The sequence below is a fragment of the Grammomys surdaster genome, unplaced genomic scaffold, assembly GCF_004785775.1.
Source record: "Grammomys surdaster isolate TR1022 unplaced genomic scaffold, NIH_TR_1.0 168, whole genome shotgun sequence".
In the NCBI taxonomy this organism is placed as follows: Eukaryota; Metazoa; Chordata; class Mammalia; order Rodentia; family Muridae; genus Grammomys; species Grammomys surdaster.
This window is the reverse complement of record NW_021604616.1, coordinates 2,014,430-2,038,345: the sequence shown is the minus strand read 5'-3', so window position 1 is coordinate 2,038,345 and position 23,916 is coordinate 2,014,430. Positions and strand designations below refer to the sequence as shown.

The 23,916-nt window shown below is 40.9% G+C and overlaps 1 protein-coding gene across 1 annotated transcript in view; it reads left to right on the top strand.

The window, feature by feature from the left end:
- The window catches only part of L3mbtl3 (L3MBTL histone methyl-lysine binding protein 3), a 41,963-nt gene extending 19,761 nt beyond the window's left edge, over positions 1-22,202 (top strand). Inside the window, exons 2-10 of the mRNA XM_028766466.1 lie at positions 5,371-5,487; positions 11,972-12,083; positions 12,434-12,508; positions 14,112-14,271; positions 15,558-15,690; positions 17,314-17,398; positions 18,850-18,941; positions 20,992-21,096; positions 22,161-22,202. Of these exons, the coding sequence (XP_028622299.1) occupies positions 5,386-5,487; positions 11,972-12,083; positions 12,434-12,508; positions 14,112-14,271; positions 15,558-15,690; positions 17,314-17,398; positions 18,850-18,941; positions 20,992-21,096; positions 22,161-22,202 (906 nt within the window). The 5' untranslated portion in view covers positions 5,371-5,385. The remainder of the gene's footprint in view (positions 1-5,370; positions 5,488-11,971; positions 12,084-12,433; positions 12,509-14,111; positions 14,272-15,557; positions 15,691-17,313; positions 17,399-18,849; positions 18,942-20,991; positions 21,097-22,160) is intronic.
- The last annotated feature ends 1,714 nt before the right edge of the window (positions 22,203-23,916 follow it).

Here is a 23,916-nt window from a genome sequence, read left to right as displayed (position 1 = left end):
TTTTCTAGAAGCTGATTGAGTTGGAGGATAAGGTCTGGGTTGTTAGTTCATAGTACTTTTAACTTACAGTGGTTATGAGAGACCCAGCCTCTTTCAGCTTCATAACATAAAATATCTTTTATTTTATTTGTTTGCTTTGTCTTGGGGGCTTTCTGTGCCTGAGTTATATCCTCAGCCCCTTCACATGGGTTTTTGAGTATAAGATATTAATTGATAACAGATTTCCTACAAAGAAGTACTGTACACACAGTTCTCTCCAAAAAAACAAAAATGAGGGAAAAATAATCTGGTCTGGAATGGTGCTATTAACACCTTGTGAGAAAGGTTCATTAGTCAGGGTTACCAGAGATTTACTTACTTGAGAAACTGAGGTGGCACATTTAATAGGGAGATGCCATCAAGGGAGGGTCAAGTTGAATAGCTTTGGTTTGGAGATAGGGAAGTGGGAGAGAAGGAGAGTGAGGAAGAGGAGGAGGAGGAGGAGGAGGAGGAGGAGGAGGAGGAGGAAGAGGAGGAAGAGGAGAAGGAGGAAGAAGAGGAGGAAGAGAAGAAGAAGGAGAAGAAGAAGAAGGAGGAGGAGGAGGAGAAGGAGGAGGAGGAGGAGGAGAGGGGAGAGAGAGAGAGAGAGAGAGAGAGAGGAGAGGGAGGTAATTCTGAGGATAGTGTCCGATGTCATTTTGTTTGCTGAATTGTCCTTTTTGAAGAAGCTTAGGTCAAGAAGGTTGTATATAAGTGAATAAAAGTTGAAATGGGTCCTCTACAAAGGGGACTTTGGGAGTATAAAGCATTGTATTGATACCAGCAGTAATCATCCCCTATTTCTGCAAATGCCATCAATTTCTTGATGAGGCACCCACAGTAGTCACTGCCAGGGGAGTGCTGGGGCAACAGGGACCTTGGTAATAGCCATGGCCAATGAGGTCACATATACTTCTGGGAATCAAAAGCTCTACTGGTATATTTGTTGGCCCTCTGAATGCTCAAACTGTCCCATCTAACATCTTTTGTGGCTGGAAAGCATGAAAAAGGACTGATTAGGGAAGAAATACTGGAGCTTTCCTGGTAGCTCAGGTCATTGTGCACTGTGATATGCTTTTCTGTGGCTTGTATTGTGCTCTTGTGCATGAATGTGTGTGTATGTGTGTATGTGTGTGTGTGTATGTGTGTGTATGTGTGTCCCTTGTAGATATAGTTTACCTGACACATAGAATTAGAGAATAATATCAGGTAATAGTTAAGAAATAAACAAAGTTAAAACCTTTCTGACCTGTGACATATATGGCAGGAACAAGAAGTAAAGGCCTTTGTGTGTTTGTGTCCATGTACACAGGGGAAGAATTCAACAAGACAGACTTGGGTGTCATAAAATAAGTAGCTTTCCTTAACAGTGTTGCTGCCTGCTGTCGCTCCTGATTAGTAGGTGGTGGGTGAAAAAACACTTAATCTGTTGTAGCTCTTCAGACTTCTGTGACAAAGTAGCCAATGGTTTCGAACAGAGATGATGGGAAAGACAGTGTAGTGAACGTCCACTACAGCTCAGAGGACATGTCCGTGGACCTCAGCATAAAAGGGGTGGATGGAAAGAGTATTTATTAGTTTTGATGGGTCCTTACAGGCTGAGTTCACTCTGTAACGCTGTGTAAAGCAGAAGTACATTCACACATTTCATAAAGTATATAGTGAACATTTGGAGAGTGCCAGCCGATGAAGCAAGTTCTAGGCCTGTAAAGTTTGTGCTTGCCTGGCTTTAGGTAGAGGAAGGCCCTGGTTACTCACTGTTTACCCAGCAGAGGTATCAGGTTCTATCGGAACACCACTCTTCTATGGCACTGCCAGAGTCATTGAGATCTGAGTCCATTTCATGAGGGAGGATTCATTCACAACTTAAGTGCTGGTCTGTCCTGGCTTGTTTATTGTCAACTTGACACAAGTTAAAGATACCCAAGTAGAGGAACCTCAAGGAAATCTCCTCTATCAGATTGCTTGTAGAGGGCAATCTGTAGGGCATTTTTTTGATTAATGATTGATGGTTGGAGGGACCAGACCACTGGGAGCAGTATTTCCCCTGGGCCTGTGATCCTTAGGTGGTTCAAGAAAACAGGAGTAAGCTAGTAAGCAGCTTACTTCCAAGATCTCTGCCTCGGTTTCCTGCCTTGGTTCCCACCCAGATTTCCCTCAGCAATATGTGACTTGAGAGTTGCAAGATAAAATAAAGTCTACCTTCCATGAGTTGTTTTTGGTAATGGTAGTTTACTACAGCAATAGAAACAACATTTTTTGTTTTGTCTTTTTGAGACAGGGTTTCTCTGTGTAGTCCTGGCTGTCCTGGAACTCACTCTGTAGACCAGGCTGGCCTGGAACTCAGAAATCCACCTGCCTCTGCCTCCCAAGTGCTGGGATTAAAGGTGTGCGCCACCACTGCCTGGCTAGAAACAACATCTTAATTCATTTAATATTTTCAATTTTTCTCACATACTCCTTCCCCCCATCCCCCCACCCCCCGCCACACACACACCTCTCTTTTTCTGAGGATTAAGTCTTAGTAATAGTGTGGTCTGGTCCTTGTGATGGATACTACATACAGTGAGAAATGTCTTTTGGTTGATATTTTATTTAAAGCAACGAGGGGGAGAAAGAACATTGGCACATCTGGAAATTCTCAAAGGAAGAAAGTTTCTCATTCAAAGAAGCACAGAGTTTTTACGAACTATTTAGAAATGCATAGGACATATTAAAAGACTAACTTGTGAAGTCTTGAGCCTGACGTGGTCGTATGAGCATGTAATTTCATCATTTGGGAGGCTGAGGCAGGAGGATAAAATCAAGGCCAGCCTAAACTTCATTCCAAGTTTTGAATAGCATATTACACAATAGTATTCTGTCCAAAGTAAAAACAAAACAACTTGAGAAGATGTAAAATCAAGAACATCCATGACTCACCAAAGACCTTACCCCTGGTTGGACTGTTCCCAGCACAATGCTAGTTTGATCTAGCCACTTGATTTCCTTGATTGGTTGAAGACAAATTTCTCATATGCCTTTTCACTTGTCCATTTTTGTTTGTATCACTAAAATATAAAAAGAACTTCCCATTAAAAAAAAAACAACCCATACTCCCTAGTGTGGTGGCATGTCCCTGTAATCCGAGCACATAGGAAGTAGAGACATAAGGGTCATGAGTTTGAGGCCAGGATAGTTGTGGGACTCTGTCTCTTGACAAAATAAAAAATGGGCCAGTAGTGTCTCAGTTCTGAGGTCAACCCTCAGAACCCACGTGATAAAGGAAGAGACCTGAGTCCCTGCAAGTTACCTCCATACATGCACAGTGGCATGCATGTGCCTCAATAGATACATACAATAAATAGCCATAAAATATGAAGAAAATAAAAATAGGTATTATTGTCCGTCATCCACCTTTAAAAAAGAATAGCAGTATTCCTCTGATATTCTGTCCAGTAATGTTTTTCTTAATAATTTGCCATTCATGAGTTGTTGTCTTGTGATTGGGTACCATGTCTTGTAAACGTGCTTACATCTAAGTTTCATGGTCAACTCACTGCTTGTGAACTCCTCCATATTTCTTTATGGGGGATGCAAATTATTATTCTGAACAGCAGCAACTTTCAATCTTTTTGGTCTCAAACCTCCTTAATGATTGAAAACTCAAGTAGTTATTTTTTTTTCTAGTATCCTATGCATATCGATACTTAACTGTATTAAAATAGGTTGTTTGATTACTTACTTAAAAATAATGATAGTAAACTTACCGTATGATAATATACATAAACATAACTTTTATGAAAGGTAGCAATTATATAATCATAGTAGTAATAAATGAGACAAGTTGGTGTAGTTTTGTACTTGGGCAAACCTTTCTAGTGCCTGACTTTATGGGAGATAGCTGGATTCTTACCGCTACACCTGCCTTTTCCAGGCTGTTGTTTTGGCTGAAGTATATGAAGAAAGTCTGGCTTTACGTAAATACAGGGTTGGAGAAGAGAGGAATACTTTGTTTCTCTTTCAGTAATAGTGGAAATCTTTAATGTCACTGCAAAACTCTACTAAAGGTGGGTTGGAGTGCAGTTTGAAACCTGGTGACTGAGGTTTCACCCTCTGTTAGAACTTCTTCTGAGAGTTGGAGCCAATCCCTCCTGGGCTTAGTGTTGTAATGCTATACCTTAGTCATTTGGAGAACATTTTTCCAATGAACTGTGTAAATCTTCCAACTGTTGTCATATCTCATTGAGTGTTTTAAGATTCGTTCTCATTTCTATCACTACTTTTCCGCGTCCTTGGCAAAGTCTTGGCTGTTGGGAGGCTTGTTGGTATTGTAGTTGATGTTTCAACTGGGTCAAACAAACTTGATTTCTTTCTGAAGAATCACATTTACATTTGCTGTATTAGTAAGTCAGACATATAATTGGTAGATTAATATAGACTAATAAAACAGAGTAAGACAGAATAACGGACTCAATTTCCCCTTTATTTTGTACTATCAAAATGGTATCTTTTAAATCTACATTTTATTTAGTAGTTCCCTTATCTTTGATTCACTTTCTGACTTTATAGTTCGCAGAGGGCTGAGTTACTTGAGGTCGGTGTCTGATCAAAAATATTAAATGGAACCGTCCAGAAGCAATCCATGAGTTTTAAAGTTGTCCTGAGTAGCATGAGGTCTCAGAGTAGTCCTACTCCACTATGCTTAGGAATGAGTCACCTTCTGATCCAGTGAGTGCATAGTGTACACACAGCCTCCCCCTTCCCCGACCGTTAGGTACTTGATGACTGTCTTCTCAGTTATCAGATTGACTGTCCAAGTTCACAACGCTTATATTCAAGTAAACCTCATTTTACCTCACCTTGGCCCAGCTGCACTAGCAACACTGTTGGTGACTTGAGTATGCCAAACAGACCATTAATTGTTTAAACGACAAGGTGGAAATTCTCACCTTAATAAGGAAAGAAAATCATATGCTGAGTCTTTGATAGCTGTTGTTGTTCTTAGCCTTTTACAGTGTTTACTTTATAAATTAGATTTTATTGTAGGTATGTATGCTCAGGGAAAAAAGTTGTATAGAGCTGGTGGTATAGCTCGGTGGTAGAGTGCATGCTTCTCTTAGCTCTGGCTGCAATTTCCGGCACCGCAAAATAAAACAGAAATGTAATATAGGGATTGGAGAGCTCATGCCTGCTAAGCAAGTGCTCTACCAGGGCTCTCTATCCTCAGCCCCATTCATGATACTTTGGAGCGGTTGTTTTTAGATGGGTGAATCAAGAAAATGAAGAAAGTCAAGGAAGGAAACAGAAGTGATAACAATAACTAAATCAGTGTACATGTGAAGTATTTATACTTTCTATCCCCTCTTCCAGGTTACAAACTAAATCATGACTGAATCTGCATCTAGCACAAGTGGTCAAGAGTTTGATGTGTTCAGTGTTATGGACTGGAAAGACGGAGTTGGTACCCTACCAGGAAGTGATCTAAAGGTAGGCTTTCTTTATCACACATATATATGTATATATACATATATACATATATATGTTATGTATAATAAAAGTATAAATAAGTACATAAGTTATTTACAGATTGTGTGTATCTACAGTCAGCTTATTTTACAATGAGTATATACATGAAACAAAAATTCAAAGCATTAAATATAGTGTTCTGGCTTCATATAGTATGTAGTATTTTGTAGTAAATTTGTAAGATAACTTGTAATACTGATGGATTGCCAGCTTTTATCCCTTGGGTTGGGGGTCTGAAGAATATTTTAGTATGTTCTTAGTTTGAAGAAATCATCAAGAGCTTTGAGGAGGATCATCTATCTGTTTTGATTGTATTATGATGATAGCCAATATATTTGGCAGTGTCAGACCTAGAAAGTCTAACTTTTTGGATATTTTAGTAATGACATTGTAGTTTTGAGTGGATAACCACATTCCCTGGGTCTTAGTGTCCTTATATAGAAGCTGGATAAAATAATATGAAAAATTTGAATCAATAAAACTATTCACTGCCTTTCAATTATTTATATTATTAATATGGATTTTGTGTAATCACTTGTTCACCAGCACACTCTTCTTGTGATCTTATGTGAAGGGCACACTTCATGGGTCAGTCTGCCCACTGTGTGTGTATGTGCTAGCCTGCCCACTGTATATGTGCTAGCCAACTGTGTGTTTCTACTCTTCATGGGTCAGTCTGCCCACTATATATATGTTAGCCTGCCCACTGTACATGTGCTGGGCCACCATGTGTCTTTACTATCGTGGAGTTCAGCCTGCCCACTGTATATGTGGTAGCCTACCACGTGGCTTCTCCTGCTCTACTGAGCCTACATCAGGACCACCTCTGCTGCTCCATGGAACACAGTTGTGCAAGCTCCCACCTGCCCCCGCTTCTCATTTCTTATGTGGTTTGCTCTGATCCTATCTCTGGGACCTTGAACCTGTCTGTGGCCTATGGCCTTTTAGACTTTGTGTTTGTACTCAGTCTCTCAGATGTTTGAATTTCCTGTATGTGTAACAGGCTGTCACTTGGCCTATCTCTATAAGACTTGTTTCTCTGTGCTGCTGCCTCAAATAGAAAAATTTTGCCCCTAACTTAGGCTTCTTGAAATCTAATCCTTTTGATGGCTGCCTGACAAATACCTTAGCCCAGTCCCTGCCCTCACTGATCCTCAAGGGTACAATTTAAATATCTGCCTGCCGTTGGAAAAATGTTTGAGATTTTGGTTGGCTTAGGTTTAATTGAGCCAAAGTGCCAGTGTATGAGATTAAAGAAACAAAACTATTACAGTAAGGTTTAGGGAAACCTGGATACTGTTTTTAAATGGGTACCAACATAAAGATAGAGCCGCTAAATTCTGGCAGTCCTTTATACCGTAGTGTAACTGGAGTCTAAAGTATTATGTGATCTACTTTAAAATAACTAAAAAAGAAGATTGCAAAGGTTAATAGCACATAGAAATAGGAATGTATGAGGAGGTTGGAATGCTAATTCCCTCATCTAAACATTACATATTGTGGAATATGTAATATATTGTAGAATAGCATATGGTACTCATAAGTATGCACACACATTTCATATCCACTCAGAATTATTAAAGAGAAGAACTTTCCAGTTTTGGTTTTGTGTGATGAGAAGTTATGGAATCAGTTAATTCTTCTGGGTCATGATAGCTCTGCAGTAAAGGAAGTAAATACAAGAGCAAATGGGTATCAAGCCATTCTGAAATTGTCCAGGTGTCACCTGAGTGACCTGTGGTGGGCATAGACAACTGGAATCGTTTATATGGAAAAAAATTATTTCTCCAGCTCCAATAATATCAGTCATACATTAGCATGTGAACTTTGTCCAGTTGCTCAATGTCAGGGACTGCTGAGGTAGTTCAGCAGTTCAGACCATGTTCTGCTTTTCCAGGGAACTGTGGCTGGGCAGCTCACAACTGCCTGTAAAGCCAGTTCCGGGGGAACTTCTGGACTCTAAGGGTTCTTGCACTCACAACCCCTACCCTCATCCTCGTCACATACATGTAGTTAATAATAAAGTAAAGCCTATGGATGAGTCTTTAAAATCCTTACATGTTATAAGCTTTTTTTGAAAAATGGGGGTCAATAGAATCATTACACTCACAGCTGTAAAATGGCAAAGACAGTTGACTAAAGACTGCGAACAAATACAAGTTGTGTATTCTCTGACTATATTATGAAAATTGTCTTTTTCTGTTATCTTGTATGCATATTATTCTTGTGGATTTATGCTTTTTACATGTTAGGTACACAATGAAATAACTTTCTTTTAGTTAGCCTTTGGTAAATGGGGAGTTTCCATTCCTAAGAAATCTAGATTGCTTTAAAATTTTCTAAGCAATGGATTTTAGAAATTAACCTATTACTTTTATTAAGATAATAAGGCAATTAAGTCATTTAGGGTTTTAGTACCAGACTTGTTAGATATGACTTTTACACTCATGTAATTATGGGGTAATTGCCATGTGTCCAATCTACTTATGGGTGGTAGACAGTTGGATACCTTACTTTAGTAATTTGAAGAGTAGAGGAAAGGCACAGAGTAATCAAGTCTGAACCCACAGCACCCATGTACAAAGCAGCCAGTTGTGGGAGAGGATCGGAGGCAGGAGGCTTTCTGAAATGTTTTGGCCACCTGCCTAATTTTAGGTTTACATAGAGGACTTTTCTCAATGAAATAATAAGGTTGAAGGTGACAGACAGAACACAGACATTTATTTGGCTTCTGTATTGTATGGATGGTGTGTGTATCAACATAAGTGTATATATAACACTCACACATACCTCTTTCTCTTCCTGTGTCACTTACAAAATATATTATTTATAACCCTTTTAATTTGAGATTCATAGCCTATCTGTTGTGTAAAGAACAACGGCCAGGCTGCTGCTCTTTAATGGTTTGTGTGTTTAGATGTGTGTGTCCTAACAGTTTCCTCTGAGATTTAAACAGTTCACTGTGCTCCTTAAGGAGGAAGGTAAACAACACAAAATAACTTCAGGAAGTCCCTGAAACTGAACAGATTCACCAGGCCCCTCCCTTCCAGAGTAATCAGTAAAAGCTGAGAATGTCCCTCAGAAGAGAAGTGTCAGGCTGTGACTCCCATTTGAGCTGAGCTGCCTGGAAGCAGTTTAGACCAACTGAGTCATTTGGAGAGGACCCTTTCCAACCCGTTGAGTTACTTGCAGGCTCTATTCTGGGCTCCAGTTCCCAGCTTTATGAGCTCTCACCTTTGATGGGGTGGGCTTTGGTGATTCAACTGTCTTTAAGTCTTTTTTTGCTCCTGTAAGTAACCCCAATAAATAAATTTGTTCACCAAGTTGAACTGTGGTAGTATCTGTACCTTGGTCTGTCATGGGCTCCCTGTCATGGTTGAGTAGACATGTGTTGCAGCTCCTCAAGAAAAACTTTGTGATACACCATCTCACTGACTATGTTATGTAAGACTTTATACATCAAAATCTTGGTTGTTTAAGTGTCAAACAATTAGTTTTTTACTAAAACAAAATGTTGACATCTTAAATAATTCATAAAATCTGCTTCCTCATATCATGCTGGTTTCCTCACAACCCCCAGGCTGCTCTTCAATGGTTTGTGTATTTAGAAGTGTGTACATATCCTAACAGTTGGTACCCAAGTCTTCCTACTGAAGTTGTCCAGCTGATGCAGCCTGGCCTCTCACTCAGAGGTCACCTTCCCATTGTGGGAATTGGTTTTACATTCTGTAGATTTTTCCATCATGAAAGAACTTTCCTTGTTAACAGCCTTATGGTTCTGGCTAATTGATGAACTTTCCTTTTCAACAGCCTCATGGTTCTGACTAACCGAACTGCATTTGTCTGGCTATACTTTCTGAGCAGTTGCCATAGTCCTTCATAGCCAAGTTTGAGTTCCTGGAGTGTTCTGTGTTCAAGCCCCTGAGGGGTTTTGATTTTCTGGGCCCCCACTTTTCTTTCTTTTTTTAAATTTATTAAGTTATTTTATTTATTTACATTCCAAATGTTGCCTCCTCCGTTTGCTTCTCAATGTTGAATACAGTTTAGTGACCAAACATCTTTGCCCTTAAAACACATTTGTAATTGGGATTTAGGTTTTTTTTCAACATCAAAAGTAATAAAATGGAAATCAGAACCTTGATAGTTTCTTTTAGTGTCTAATATTAAAGAGACCCTGAAAGAAGGACAAGGGCTTTTGCCCCTACAAGGAAAAATAAAGAACAGAGTCAACAAAGATGACTCAGGGCAAGTCAGATAAGTAAAACCTTGCCACCGAGCAGATATCTGAGGCGTAATTCCTTAATTACTGACCTGGATGTATTCATATGTAGAATAAACTGCCATGCCAACCTTTTCTTTGTCTTACTTAATGAATTACTTTTGTAAAAGTTTATAATTTGATATTTTCAGTCGGAGGGTGGAGCACTTGAAAAAATATATATTACTCCAAAGCCTTCATAAAAACTTTGAGAACCCAGGAGTTTAATTAGGGAAGTAAAAGGAAATGTATCAGTCTTTCTGGAATCCTGTCATTGGATAGCCGGTTATATCAGCATTTCCAAAATCCAAAAGGAGAATGCCACCAGAAAATTCAATCTTTCTGTCTTTTTGCATAGAGTCAACATACTTTGAGGGTTTGATCCCTGAGCTGAGGAATCGTAGGAAGAGCAGATGTTGTCTAAGTTTAGGGTGCCTTTGAGGGGATGATGAAGCCCTGTGGATCCTAGACCTGTAAGTGTGCACGTAGCTTCTTCATCTCACGCCTGTTTCATGCATCAGCCCTTGGCGTCCATCCTTGCTCTCCAGCTTAGGGCTGTGTCCCCAAGTGACATTGCATGTCTGCTTCGTATTTAGACTGTCAATTATGGCGTTACTGTTAGCAGAGGAGAAGATGGCTAAGGTTAAGTGTGTTCGTAGAGATATTATTACCTTTTAACTTCAAGAGTATTTAAGCTAAACCCTTCCAAGTGTCAGACCTGCACTTTCCAACCAGAGATCTGGTCTGGTGTCCTTTCTTGGGTGTTTACAATGCAGGGTGGTTTGCAGCTTAGCCATTAGGATCCTTTCTGTCTACTCTAAATGTCCAGTGCTATTTCTCACATCTCGCACTTGTCAAGTAAGAATACATTAGTGTAGATTGCAGGTAATGAAAGAAAAATTACCCTTCTTGGTGAATTGTTGTTTGTGCCTATTTACAAAAAAATCTGACTCAGAATTGATTTTTGTATCGCTTTCTTTAATATCATTAAATAATGATTGTGGTGGCTTGTTTTATCTACTCTTGCCCAGTAGATGGTACTATCAGCCTTACTTTGAAGAGTTGCTAGTTGAGGTGTTTTTTTTTTTTTTGAACTTTTTAAGTTTTCTTTTTTTAAAAATTATTTTTACTTCTTGTCCATGAAATTACTTTTACTATTTTCTGAACTGACATGGACACTACTTATGCTATACACTTTGCCTGTGAATTTGTATCCAGAATACACAATAGAGAGAAAACATTCTTACATTCCTAAACCATTTCAATTTGTTCCATCTAGAAAGTATTTAATGATTGTATACAATGAGTATGGAAGATATATGTATATCTATATACATATATATATCTCCTGCTAACACCCGTGAATCCTGATTGCTATTCTATTTTATGGAAACTATAATGAGAGAAGAAAACATTTAGATCCATGAATTCTTGAGTCAGAGAGAACAGTCCCTGCCATGGTACAATAGCAGCGATTAAGCCTTCTACACAAATAGAAACCAGTTGGTGCAGAAACTTGCTTTACATGCTGCTACCATGGGGTGAGAGGAAGCTTGCAGGATCAGGAATAAGAACTCCAAGACATGGGAGTGACCTTCCTCTTTAGTGACCTGCTGGCATACGGTAGACTTGTTCAGTTCTTACGGTTATTTCTCCGTTATCTCCCAGTTGCTTGGGAAAACTGGAGCTAAAGTTGGTGGAGAATTTTTGAGAGTGATAAAAGAAAATGCAAGTGTGTTGTTGAGGAGGGTGTAGCTTATATATTTTCATCTTGGATTACAAGGAAAACGGTGATGGGCCATTATGTCCTTCCCTTTAAACTTTGTCTGCTTTACTGAGATGAGTCAATTCCTAAGGGGTGGGGAGAATTTCCCTTTAGTAGCTTTGCTAAATAAATAATAGTATTAAATAAATAAAAGTCGTAGTAAAAATGTATCTGAGGTGCCACTTTCTACATGCATGGCTGTAGGGACACCTACTGCTTCCCTCTAATCCCTCTCAGCCCCAAATTTATAAAACAGAAGGGCTTATTGTTATTAAAAAGCTCATCCAAGATAGAATTGTTCCATTCTTAGTATGTGCTTAGTTTGCTTAACGTCATTGTGTCTTTGTGTTGGCAGTGAAATAAATAACACCCCCAGGAGTATCCTTATAAATTTCTGCTTTTCTCCTCCATATTCTTGCCAGTTTCGGGTAAATGAGTTTGGAGCTTTGGAAGTTATCACAGACGAAAGTGAGATGGAAAGTGTCAAGAAAGCAACAGCCACTACCACGTGGATGGTCCCAACTGCTCAGGACGGTAAGGCCGCCATCATCTGCTTCCGGCTTCTTATTGAGTGCTTTGAAACCAGACTTTTATAGGAGGCCAGACTTTGAAAGCCCTGGGTTACTTCTGTGTCTCATGTCCCTACATAAATTTTTGTAGTGAAACAGACAGGAGCCAACCTTTATATTCTAAAATAATTATAAACTGCCTCATTTCTAATGCCAGATCTGTAATAGCACAAGGTTAGTTAAAAATTATCAAGTAAACCCAAGTTGCTAATGGCCTTCCTAGGTGATTCAGCCAAAAAGCCTGGCACTTTATTTTTTTCTACTCCGATGGTTGTAAGTTACACATATGTGCTGATGACTCCGATCTGTCTCCAGCCCCGACCTCTCCCCCGAGCTCCAGGCCCGTATTTCCACCTGCCTACTGGACATCTCCACCTGGATGTCCCACAGGTACCTCAAACTCCACATGTCTGAAATGCAATTTATTTTCTTTTTCTTTCTCCCTTTCCCTAAACCTGCTCTTTCCTCTGTAACCCATGTTTCAGCTGACAGTAGCGCCATCTACCTGGTGCCTAATCAAGAAATCGAGGAGTCATTCCGAATTTGTTCCTCCCATTCTCTGTTCCCTAATGCACTCGGTTTTTATCCCCTAAACCCATCTCAGATCTGGCTTTTCCTGTTACCACCGCAACTGCCCTTACTTTAGGCCTCTAACCCTCACTGAAACTATCACAGAAGGCTCTTAAATAATCACCGCTTCTAACTCATTCCTCCCCGATTTATCCTGCACCCTGAAGTCAGTGGAACTTGTGTAGACTGCTCACCTGCTACTTCGTTCATTTCTCCTTGCCTTTGCCAACCTAGCAAAGCCTTCAAAGACCGGCTTGCACCCACCTGCTTGCTCTGTCTCCCAACTCTGTCACCTTCTCTGGGTCTTGTGCTCTGGCCCTGCAAGCAGTATGGACCTGTATGTCACTGTTCCAGGTCATCCTGTGGTTTCTGCTTCCCTGCCTTTGTTCATGCTGGGTTTAGTTTGTTTGTTGGTTTGTTTGTTTGTTTGTTTGTTTTTTGTTTTGTTTTGCTTTGTTTTTGACTTAGATGCCATTTTCTTCTTGGTCTAATTTTCTTTGGCCTTAAAAACCCTGTTGAGGTGCTGTGTCAGAAACTCTTTCCCGACTTGACTCCTGTCTGAGTGAACCACTTCTTTCTCTGCAGTTCTAGAACTCACTTGCACTTCTATGGCTGCATGCATCCACATGATCCTAAGCACTGGGTTTCTTGTGTGGCTTCTCTTCTAGCCTGTGAGCTGTCTTGGACGAGGTCCGTACTGACATAATCAGTGTCCAGTATAAATTGGTGACTAATAAATGTTTGCTGAATGACTCAGGCAGAAGGAAATGTGACGTCCTAAATGATTTGGATAATTCTGATCCAGGAGATTAATTACATTAAAGTTACATGTGTTAATTTAGTCAACTAAGTAAAAATCACTCAACAAAATGTTGTAAACATGAAGTAACACACGTGACCATTTTAGCTTTCTCCAAGACTGATGCATTGATTGGAACTTTTAGACCAATAGTACCATGGTAAAGCCAGTAACTAATTCCAGTTCTTTTTATTCTATTTTGAACTTTGTAGAGAAAGCCAAGGTCTCATGTTTATGCTTTCTGGAGATTTGTTACTGTTGAGATAGGTTTCATTATGTAGGCCAAGCAAGCCTCAGAAGCAAGCCTGCTCCTGCTTTCCCACAGGGTGGGCTTAAATGTGAAAGCCTCCACACCTGGCCCTTTTTCAAGATTTGTTTTTCTTTTGTTTTTTCTTTTGTTTTTTCTTTTCTTTTTTCCTTTTTTTATTTAGTATAAGTGATTCAATCGATTCCTGCCAAACTTAGCCCCACCCCCAACTTTATAGTTCAATCATTGATTCATTCAACAAACATTATTCTTTACTGTGTTGCTAACCAAAGTAGTAGAAGAGAAAGTTTAAATCTACTTTGGGGTGCCTTCTGGCATGGCTTTAATATTTTTTTTTTCTTCTTTTCATCTTCTAGTCTTTTCAGAGAAGACTGGGGTATCCTTCAGGCTGAAGGAGCAATCGAAAGCAGATGGGCTTCAGTTTTGTGAGAACTGTTGTCAGTATGGCAACGGAGAGGAGCGTCTTTCTGGAGGAAAACATTGCAGCCAGAATTGTGCTCGGCATGCCAAAGACAAGTAGGTCCCTTTCTCTTTCATCTCTGAAGTGGGTCAGAGGCTTCAAGGCTGTAGTATCTGAGGAGACTGTGTGCCATAGGACATCTGTTTCCCCCTCAAACCTGTTTTGTAGACTTTCTCTCCAGTAACATTAGGTCCTGGACCCCTGCATTGGATGTAGTTAGTGCCTTCTCTTACACCTGGCCCATTATAGCAGTGATGTCCTGTCTCTGTGGTTGGCCACTGTTACCGTTAATTGAATTGTTTCCAACGAAGAGTGCATAGGTATTTCTGACCTATGTACACAGTTAGATGATGCTGATATTCATAACACACTTGTTTATATTTTTGGAGTCTGTTGAAATACCACACAGAGAATGAAGGTACCCTTGATATGATGGGCAGGCAGTCAATTCCTTGGAAATATACACTAGAGGTAATCTAGTAAGTCCTCATAGAATGGCTTCAGAGGACATCCAGTAAGTGCTGTGCCACCAACCCATCCGAGGACTATGTAACAAAGTGCCTCTTATGACCAAAAAGATGTGTTTCTTGTATGCAATAGTATAGGACAAAATAAATGACATTTATTTTTTAATGTAGTTTAATTTTTAAAAACTTATTTATATGGATATTTGCCTACATGTATATGTATGTACCACATATATGCCTCAGAAGCCAAAAGGGGTCTTCGGGTCCCCTGGAACTGTAGTTATAGACAGTTATGAGCTACTGTGTGGTGCTAGGAATTGAACCCGGGTCCTCTGGAAGAGCAGCCATTGCTCTTAGCCATGGAACCATCTCTTCAGTCCCTTGGCTTTTATATTTCAGTGGAAATTCTCACATATTCTAATCAATATAGAAATGGTTGATTGTTTTGTATTAGCAAACTGATTCTTTACTGATTTACCATTGGTCTTTTCTACTGGATCTGCCAATCTTAAAATTGCTAGGACTTTGGTTTCTAGTTGCCTTGGAAACATATATCTGTAAATAATTGATTCTTTTATTATTGTGGTAGACAAGTATTTATAAACTCATTCGGATCCATGTCATATATAATGCTAGTTCCCTTTTGAAATTAATATATAAAACAATTTCCAGTTTTATGCATGCAGACAGATCTATGAACCATGATTTAATGTTTCCTATATGCATGGTATGCTAATACCTGCAGACCTCTCTTGGTAATTAAATATTTCCTCTGGAGAGCAATTTTTTAAAACAATTTTTGCATCAATAGTCCACATGTAGCTATTTGATAGGTATTGCTTCCTGTCACTGTTTTGGGGTTATAACCACAACAGAGATCAGAAGGAAGACCGGGACGGAGGCGAAGACAATGATGAGGAGGATCCTAAATGTAGTCGGAAGAAAAAACCAAAATTGTCTCTGAAGGCTGACTCCAAGGAAGATGGAGAAGAGAGAGATGATGAAATGGTTAGTAGCCCTTCTGTGTCTGTTCTGAGGCATGGGCAGGCATCTTGGGCTGCCGCTGGCCACCACATCTGTTCTGGAGTCAGTTGCTGGAGTTAGAGATTGCTAGTTCAGAGATCATTTCTATCAGGAGGTTCCATATCACTATTCAATGGGCATGCAATACGGAGGAGTCAGACATATAGCAGGAATAAGGTCCTTCTTCCTGACGACATGGTGCTCTGGCTAAGGAGGCATGATAAGCAATAGTGCTTTGTTGGCATATAACGTCGAGCATTAGGATTGGCTGACTAGCTTAAGTTGGCTATTAGGGGAGGGCTCCAAGAAAGACAGGGACCCTGAGATGTGACTAGTAAGGAGGAGCCAGCTATGTGCATTTAGCACTCTGTAAGGCTCAACATCTAAGGGAGACTACCCAAAGTGAGCACAGCTATAACACATTATGTAGGAGGGGCATCCGGAGGTGCATAGAGGATTAGGGCAGAGCGGAATGAAGAAGCTGACGTTAGCGTGATTGTATCAGGGCAACTTTATGGCTTCCTGAGTATAATGGGAAGACGCTGGGAAGTTAAAGGCAAGGGGATGCTGTGTTTGGTTTGGTTTGGCATAACCAAGTTTGACCCGGGTAAGCAAGGGTAGAGTCAGGAAAAGCAGTTGGATATTCTTGCAGTGTGATAGCTCTCACATGGTAGAGGGTCATGTGAGACTAGATTGGATGACTTTGTTAGGGTTAGGTAGGGTTCTGAGGATATATAGGAAGGACAAGGGACGATGAATTGTAGATTTCTGGATTGAACAAATGCCCTGAATGTGAAGGCAAGGGTGGGTGGAGAAGAGGCTCAGCAGGCCGTGGGGAGGTATAGAATTTGTTGTGCTTGGTACCTACACAGCTCAAAATGTTAGCCAGCCAGCCAGAAACATGAAGTCAGGAAAAGGCAGCTAGAGACAGAGAGTGAGGTTATTTAGGGTAGAGATGACCTCGAGGGATGAGGGGATGGTTGTCAGTAAAGCACTTGCCCTGTGAGTATAAGGACCCACGTTTTGATTTCCAGGACCTGTATAATAAGCTAGGTATGGGAACTCCTGCTTCTGATCCTGGTGCTGAGGCTGTGGAGGCCGAAGGATTCCAGGAGCTCATTGGCCTGACGTGCCAGCCATTAGGACATCCTGGCTCACAGGAAGGTGGAAAGAGCTTGAGGACTGACATGGCCGTCCTCTGAGCTCAGTAGCCCTTCATGTCGTTCCTACACCTTCTCACATACAGAAATAACCTTAAGACCTCAGGAGTAGAGAGGCGCAGAGGTTGGATGGGTGTGGACATCAGCAGGAGCCTGCAAAAAGGACCAGTGAGGTCTGCAGAGAGCAGGCAGGCACAGTCCTGGAGCTAAGACCAGGTTGTGTTTGAAGGAGGAGGGAGCTCTTCCAAAGAGCAACTGCAAACGCTCTCTTCCACAGACTCAGTTTAAACCCAACGTGGTCTCAGATGGACCATAGTGTTGCTTTCAGAGTTAGGAAGTGAAACTGAAACAAAGATCCATAGCAAAACCTTTTTGACAGACCTTAAAGTTTTCCTGGAGACCAACCTCATGAACTTGTAAATTCAAAACTTTCCTTTTTTTGCTATAGGAGAACAAACAAGATGGAAGGATCCTGAGGGGTTCTCAGAGAGCCAGAAGGAAAAGACGCGGGGATTCAGCTGTCTTAAAGCAGGGTGAGCTGATGATGGAAAAGTGTGCCTAGTCAGTGGCCCTGAAAATGCTTCCCAGGAGTGCTTGGTCTTTTATCATTCTCCATGGTTACAGGGAATCCTTTGAGTTTCTCTGTGGTATGGTTTTCTCCCAAGGCTTGAGGAAGCAGTTTAGGAAAGTTAGCTAACTTTCAAGTTGTTACCACATATATATGGAATACTGTCTTTTATTTACTGGTATAGCCATCAAGACCGTAGTTTCTGCTTCTGCTCCTTTGCCATAACCTCTGTTCTTGCTCATTTCCCAAGATGTTTCATATTCTATTGTGCTCTCTCAAAGCACATCCTCCTAGTGTGGTCCCATCTCTTCCCCTTTTCTGTAAAGCGACATCTTATTAACTCCAGCTCTCAGGCCATCCTATTTTTTTAGGCCTTTCCTTTCTGGGATTGGATCTCGAGTCATTTCTACATAAGCTCTTCTCAGCTTTACTCCACATAGACTGATGCTTCTGCACTGCCAGGTCTTTGCTTGAGGTCAGTGGAGATCTATACAGCCCAGCTACCAACCTGCAGGCTTACACTCTTCCCTGGCAGGACTGTGAACCCAGCGACCCAACATCCATGCTCAGAGGCACCCCTCGCTGTTTATTCCATTAATCTCCCAGAAAGAGCTGGAAATATTTCCAGCTGTCTCTAGCTCATAGCAGAACTTCCATTCCCTTTAAGATAACTTTCTGTTTGTTTCGTTGGTTGGTGGTTTATATGACTAAGGGAAGTAAATTAAATCTCTTAGTCACTCTGCATGGAGTTTGCGCTTCCTTTAGCCTCTGTCTCCTTTTCTCCTAAAACACTTTCAGAATGATATTCCGAAGCTGTGGCTCCTGTATACCCTGCTCTTTCAGTCAGTATTTCTTTTTCATAAATGTTCAAATTCCCTTTCGTTATGTGCTCCTAGTGGACTCACAAGCGCTTCAGGTGCTGCTAGTAGTGAGTGAGCTTGGCACATCCCTCCCCTGTTCCAGCACTGTAACATTTAATCCAGAGCCTTCTGATTTTTATCACATATGCATTTTTGTACTTAATAAGTATACCTGTCACCAGACCAGTTTTTATTTCATTTCCAAGATTAGCAGATATTTGATAAGCACTCAGTGGATTATCCTATTCCCAGCCTTCCGTGGCATAGGCACAAACAACACACATGAACATGTTGTTTCTGTGAGATTTTATTTACTTCCTGTAGATCCTCTGGGCATCCTGCTGGATTTTACATGTTTGCTAAATTCGTCCCCTTGTGTTTCATCAACTGGATATTTACCACAGTTCACTTCCCAGTTATTGTTCCTCTGGAAGGGGGACCAGGCATGGAAAGGGAAGAGCCAGCAATCCTAGTGATTGCGAAAGAGAGATGTCCTGGAACATTTCATTGATTTCGTAGCTTTGGAAAGCCTATCATTTGGTTTGTTGTTTTTTAGGCTTGCCTCCTAAAGGCAAGAAAACTTGGTGCTGGGCTTCCTACCTGGAGGAGGAGAAAGCTGTGGCAGTTCCCACAAAGCTGTTCAAAGAGGTGAGAGTCCTCCTGCAAGTGCTGTGTGGAAAGGCAAGGGATAGGACAATTGCCTGCGCTCACAGCATCATTCCCATTATCTGTGAAGAAGTGTGACTTGGGTATGTTGTTTTGTGAGTATGCATATGGAAGATCCCTCACAAGGCAGCTGTTATTAGCTATATTTTTATTAACATTCACAGCACCGGGCACACCCATGCATATGTGCTCACAATTTCCCCTCAGCATTTACTGGGCTTTCCTCATTCTGCATTATAGGAATACTGTTACTAAAAACTAGTAGACACATTTTATGTCTAATTATGAGGGATGAAGAATGTGTTATTGAGTTATACATCTTATTAAAATGCTTTACCTAGTATTTCTGATGAGAATATCCTATCATTTAAAATCAGTTTAAAGTGTAGATAGTAGGTATACTTCTGTGTAGGATTTCTTGCTCCTAGACTAAGAAAGAATTTTCTTTGTAAAGGGCATCTAGAGTCTATTGCCACGATAGAACTTCTTCCATAATGTGCATGAAGGTAACCATAGACAACAGGTAAATCATCAGGGATGGCTGTGCTCCAATAGAATCTTACTTACAAAGCTCTGGTGGGTAAGATTTGGCACCTGGCCTGGACTTTGCTGCCCTGCCACGTAAATCACTTCTTTGAGTATCCTTCTAGCTATGAATGAACAAAATGGAAGTGTAGTGAAAATTAGAGAGACTGCATCAGCATTGAGAATTTTAGTTCAAACATAATACGGCTTGTTCTGGATAATTATTTTCTGTACCTTTAGTTCTTTACAGAGTAGACTTTCACCCCGCCCCATTCCCCATCCCTGAGACAGGGTTTCTCTGTGTAGCCCTGGCTGTCCTGGAACTCACTCTGTAGACCAGGCTGGCCTCAAACTCTGAGATCCACCTGCCAATAACTTAACTTTGTAAAAGCGGTTTATTTTTAGTAATATGTTAGGGTATGTGCACATGAGTCTGCAGAAGCCAGAAGTGAGCCTAAGATCCTCTGGATCCTGGGGATGGAAATTGGATTCGCTTTAAGAGAAGCACGTGCTGTTACGTGCTGAGCTGCCTTTCCATCCCACCTTTTCACATCTTTAAAAAGTACTTGAAGAATAATATATAGTATGATTCAAATTGTCAGTATTAAAAGGCAATAAAGAAGGACCCTATGGCTTTGTTTCCCTAAATACAGCATCTGTCTCTGCTGAAGGGGCCAGTTTTGCTAGTTCTTGTATTTCCTTCCTAGAACGCTATGTACCTTTCTGCCCTGTCTTAACACTCAGTGGTAATGGCGGACCTGTACTTTGTTAGACTATCATTTTAATTTTACAGTTTGGAGATTATTTTATTTCAGGTCATTGATCCCTTCATCTTTTTTTTTTTAAATATACTAAGCCACAATATTTTAAACTTATATTTATTCCATAAAAAATTAACTCATTCTCTATTGGGTGACACACAGCTATGTTTTTAAAAGTCTTTTTGCTGGAGGCTTTAGATGATGTTCCACACTTGACATGTTGCATATGTGGAAATCTGTCTACTAGATAACTCCCTAGAGTTAGTGTTGCCAAGAGAAGGATCAGCTGTGTGTAGATGGACTGACATTGCTAGTGATTAGGCAGAGTTCTGTGTAGTGTTCCCGCCAGGGTCTCCGCTCTTAGGCACAGAGCCTCCCATTCTTGGGTCTTCACAGTCCAATGGGAAATAATATCTTGTGTGATTCTGACGGGCAAGGTTGACTGTCCCTTCAAACATGTAAAAGATTCCTTTTTATGGCTTTTGCCTCTTTGTGTCTTTTCATCTTAACTGCTCACTAGTCCTTTTCTTTGGGGATTTTTTTTTTTTTTTTTTTTTTTAGTGGTTTATTAATTTACGAATCATCTTTGAGAAGGTAGGGAAGGAGCGCAGGACCTTGTTCACACTAGGGAAGCTTGCCATGGAGGCCAGTTCCCCAGTCCTGAGGACTCTTTATGAATGGTTAATTGTTCATGATTTGAGCTGGTCCTGTTGGTGAGGTAAAGCTGCTGTCACTTTCTATTTCAGCACCAGTCCTTCCCATACAACAAAAACGGATTTAAAGTGGGCATGAAGCTAGAGGGCGTGGACCCTGAGCACCAGGCTGCGTACTGCGTCCTCACGGTGGCTGAGGTGAGCTCCGCCTTATATTTGCTTGGAAAAAAAAGATGATGACCATGGGGCCTTCATGATGAGGAAAAATGTCCTTGGCTGAGTGTTTACATCCTGTGGGGTACAATGCTTAGCATTTTTTAATCAGGTGGTTCACCTGGGGTTTGAAGTGATGTCCTTCCTTAGACTTTGCATACTGGCTGTTCCTTGACAAAAAGAACTGATATACATGAGGTTTATCTCTGAAAGAAAGGATTTTGTGTGTGTGTGTGTGTGTGTGTGTGTGTGTGTGTGTGTGTGGAAATTAACCCCTATTTACTTCTTTATGGTTCGGAGGAGGAAATGCAGAGCTTCACACAGTGCTAAGCAACCACTGTATATATGTTGCTTACATATACACACACATTTATATATAGTTTATACATACTTATTTAATATTTTGGAATGTCTTTGTGTGTGAAGGTTTCAAGAAAGTAAGCAAACACAACACACACACACACACACACAATGTATCCTTTATACTACTGAAAGCACTTTTTAAATTTCTTTTTCCTTCTGTGGTAGTACTCCTTCCTTTGAACTAAGGTTATGGATCTTTTAAAACCTTCTCCCCAAAGGAGTAAGGTGTAGCTTTAGTTATTGTAGAGTTATTTCAGTGACTGACTGTGTGGTGATCCTAGGGCATGGTGACTGTACTTACCTTGAGCAGTGTTTGCCCAGTGCTGACTGGCTGTCTTTGCAGACAGGATCTTGGGAGGAAATAGCTGCAGTGTCAGGTCCTTTTGGAGGTGAGGCTGTGGTGCCCTAGTCCTGGGTGTGAAGGATCTACAGATAGGATTGAGTTTGAAGATTCAGTAAATAATAAATGCATTTAAGATATTTGTGTGTGAAAGAGCTTGGGGGCTGGTGGCGATTTAACTCCTGTCTTTACTTCTTTGTGGTACTGAAGAGGGAACCTGGAGTTTCACACATTGCTTCACACACAAGCTACATACCCAGCCTCAACTCCTGTCTTTTAGGGGTTTATTTTGCTTAGTGTAGATTTTTAATTGTAAAACTCTGTGTGCTCTTTGTTAAAATTTCAGAGTCTAAGAGTACTGATCTCTGACCCATCTGCCTCTTACTAAAGTCTAGAGAGCGCCCTGACAGTTACTTCTTGCTTCTGGATACTTTCTCTGCACATCAAATTATATATAGATATTTTTCTTCTTTACATGTAAATGTTACTCATGCTTCTGTGACATATGTACACATTAACTATTTTACCACTGTGTTTTGTTGAAAGGGTTTTGTGGTGAAAGTGTATCTTAGTCATCTGGGCCGAGGAATGCCACAAAAATCACACCAGCAACAGACCTCATGCAAGAGATTCATTGGGGCCTTTGAGAGGGGATAGAAAAAAAAAAACCAGCAGCAGACCAGACCATGGGGTCACAGGCTTTATATGGTGGCAGCAATAGTAGGAACATTGCCTTGGCTGTTAGTGACTAAGACAGGGCATTGGCAACAAATCACTGAAGGCAAAGAGGAACCTGGTTCTGGAATGTGGATGGTTCTTCGTTGACTGATATTTGTCCCATGGAACTGCTTCTGTTCATTTCAACTGTTTGTTTGCATACTGATAGCAACTGAATGAGCATCAGTTTCCATAAGGTAGGAGGACAGTGAATTTGAAGCCTGACTCTGCATAGTGAGACTCTGCTCCTCCAACCCCAACTCCAAATCATCGTTGAATGAACAGCCTTTCTTGGCTTGTCTCATTTCTACTTTACACAGATCTGTAAGAATCAACCTGGAGCTACAGATCAAAATGTATGGATGTCCTTGTCTATGACCTTGGGTGACAGGGCAAGTCAGTGCCGCCAGGGTTCCTCCAGCTCCTCTTCCTGCTGAGGCTATTTTAGCTTTAACTCAATTTCTTTGAGTTTGTCAGTTCTTAAATCTCACCAAGAATGTGTGAGAATTTGTTTACCTGTGACTGATTAACAGTTATGTCTTTCTGCTCTCCTGTCCCAAGAGGCCAAAAGAACTGATAGGGTCCTGATACCTGAGCATTTGGGGCTTTACTCCAAGGAGCAGCCCTCCCTTGGAGCGGAAGAAGGGGTAAAGCTGGGGTCCTGAGCACTGCAGGCTTACCTGTTGGGGTGGCGAGGTAGAAAGGATTGGCATGAATAACGAGAAAGAAAGCTAGGTGATTCCTTAGGAACATTCTTTTGTAATAGAGACAGCTGCATACCATCAGAGCTGAGTTAATTAATTCCCTTCCTTCCTTCCCCCTCCCTCATCCCTCCAACTAACTTGCTCTCTTCCTTGCTCCCTCCCCGCTCCCTCTTCCCTCCCTCCAACTAACTCTCTCCCTCCCTCCCCCCTTTTTCTTTCTTTTTCTTTCCCCAAAGCAGTCTTAATGTGTAGAATCTAGCCACACAGATCCTCCCACCTCAGTTTCCTGAGTGCTGGGATTACCAGCAGGGAGTTGATTCGTGAGACTATTCTTATTCAAGGTTCTTATCCCTCAGATTAGTTTATGGGTAACAATTGTTCCTTGAGGAAATGCAGGCTTAAGTACCTATGAGACTCTGGTAGCAGTGCTCCTACTTTGGTCAGCACACATACTTGTTTTTGTTTGATGACTCCTTTTTTATTATATTATAGTTTTATAAACACTGAACTCTCATTCATCAGCAAACACTGCCTTGCTCACGTGAATGAAGCACCCATAACACTATTATTCTGTTCTCTACTGCATAGCATTCTGGGAAGTTAGAGGCTAATGAGTGAAATCATCAACTCAAAGGCGGAAGATGTGGAAAACGGGATACTAAACAGAAAGTGTACAGGGGG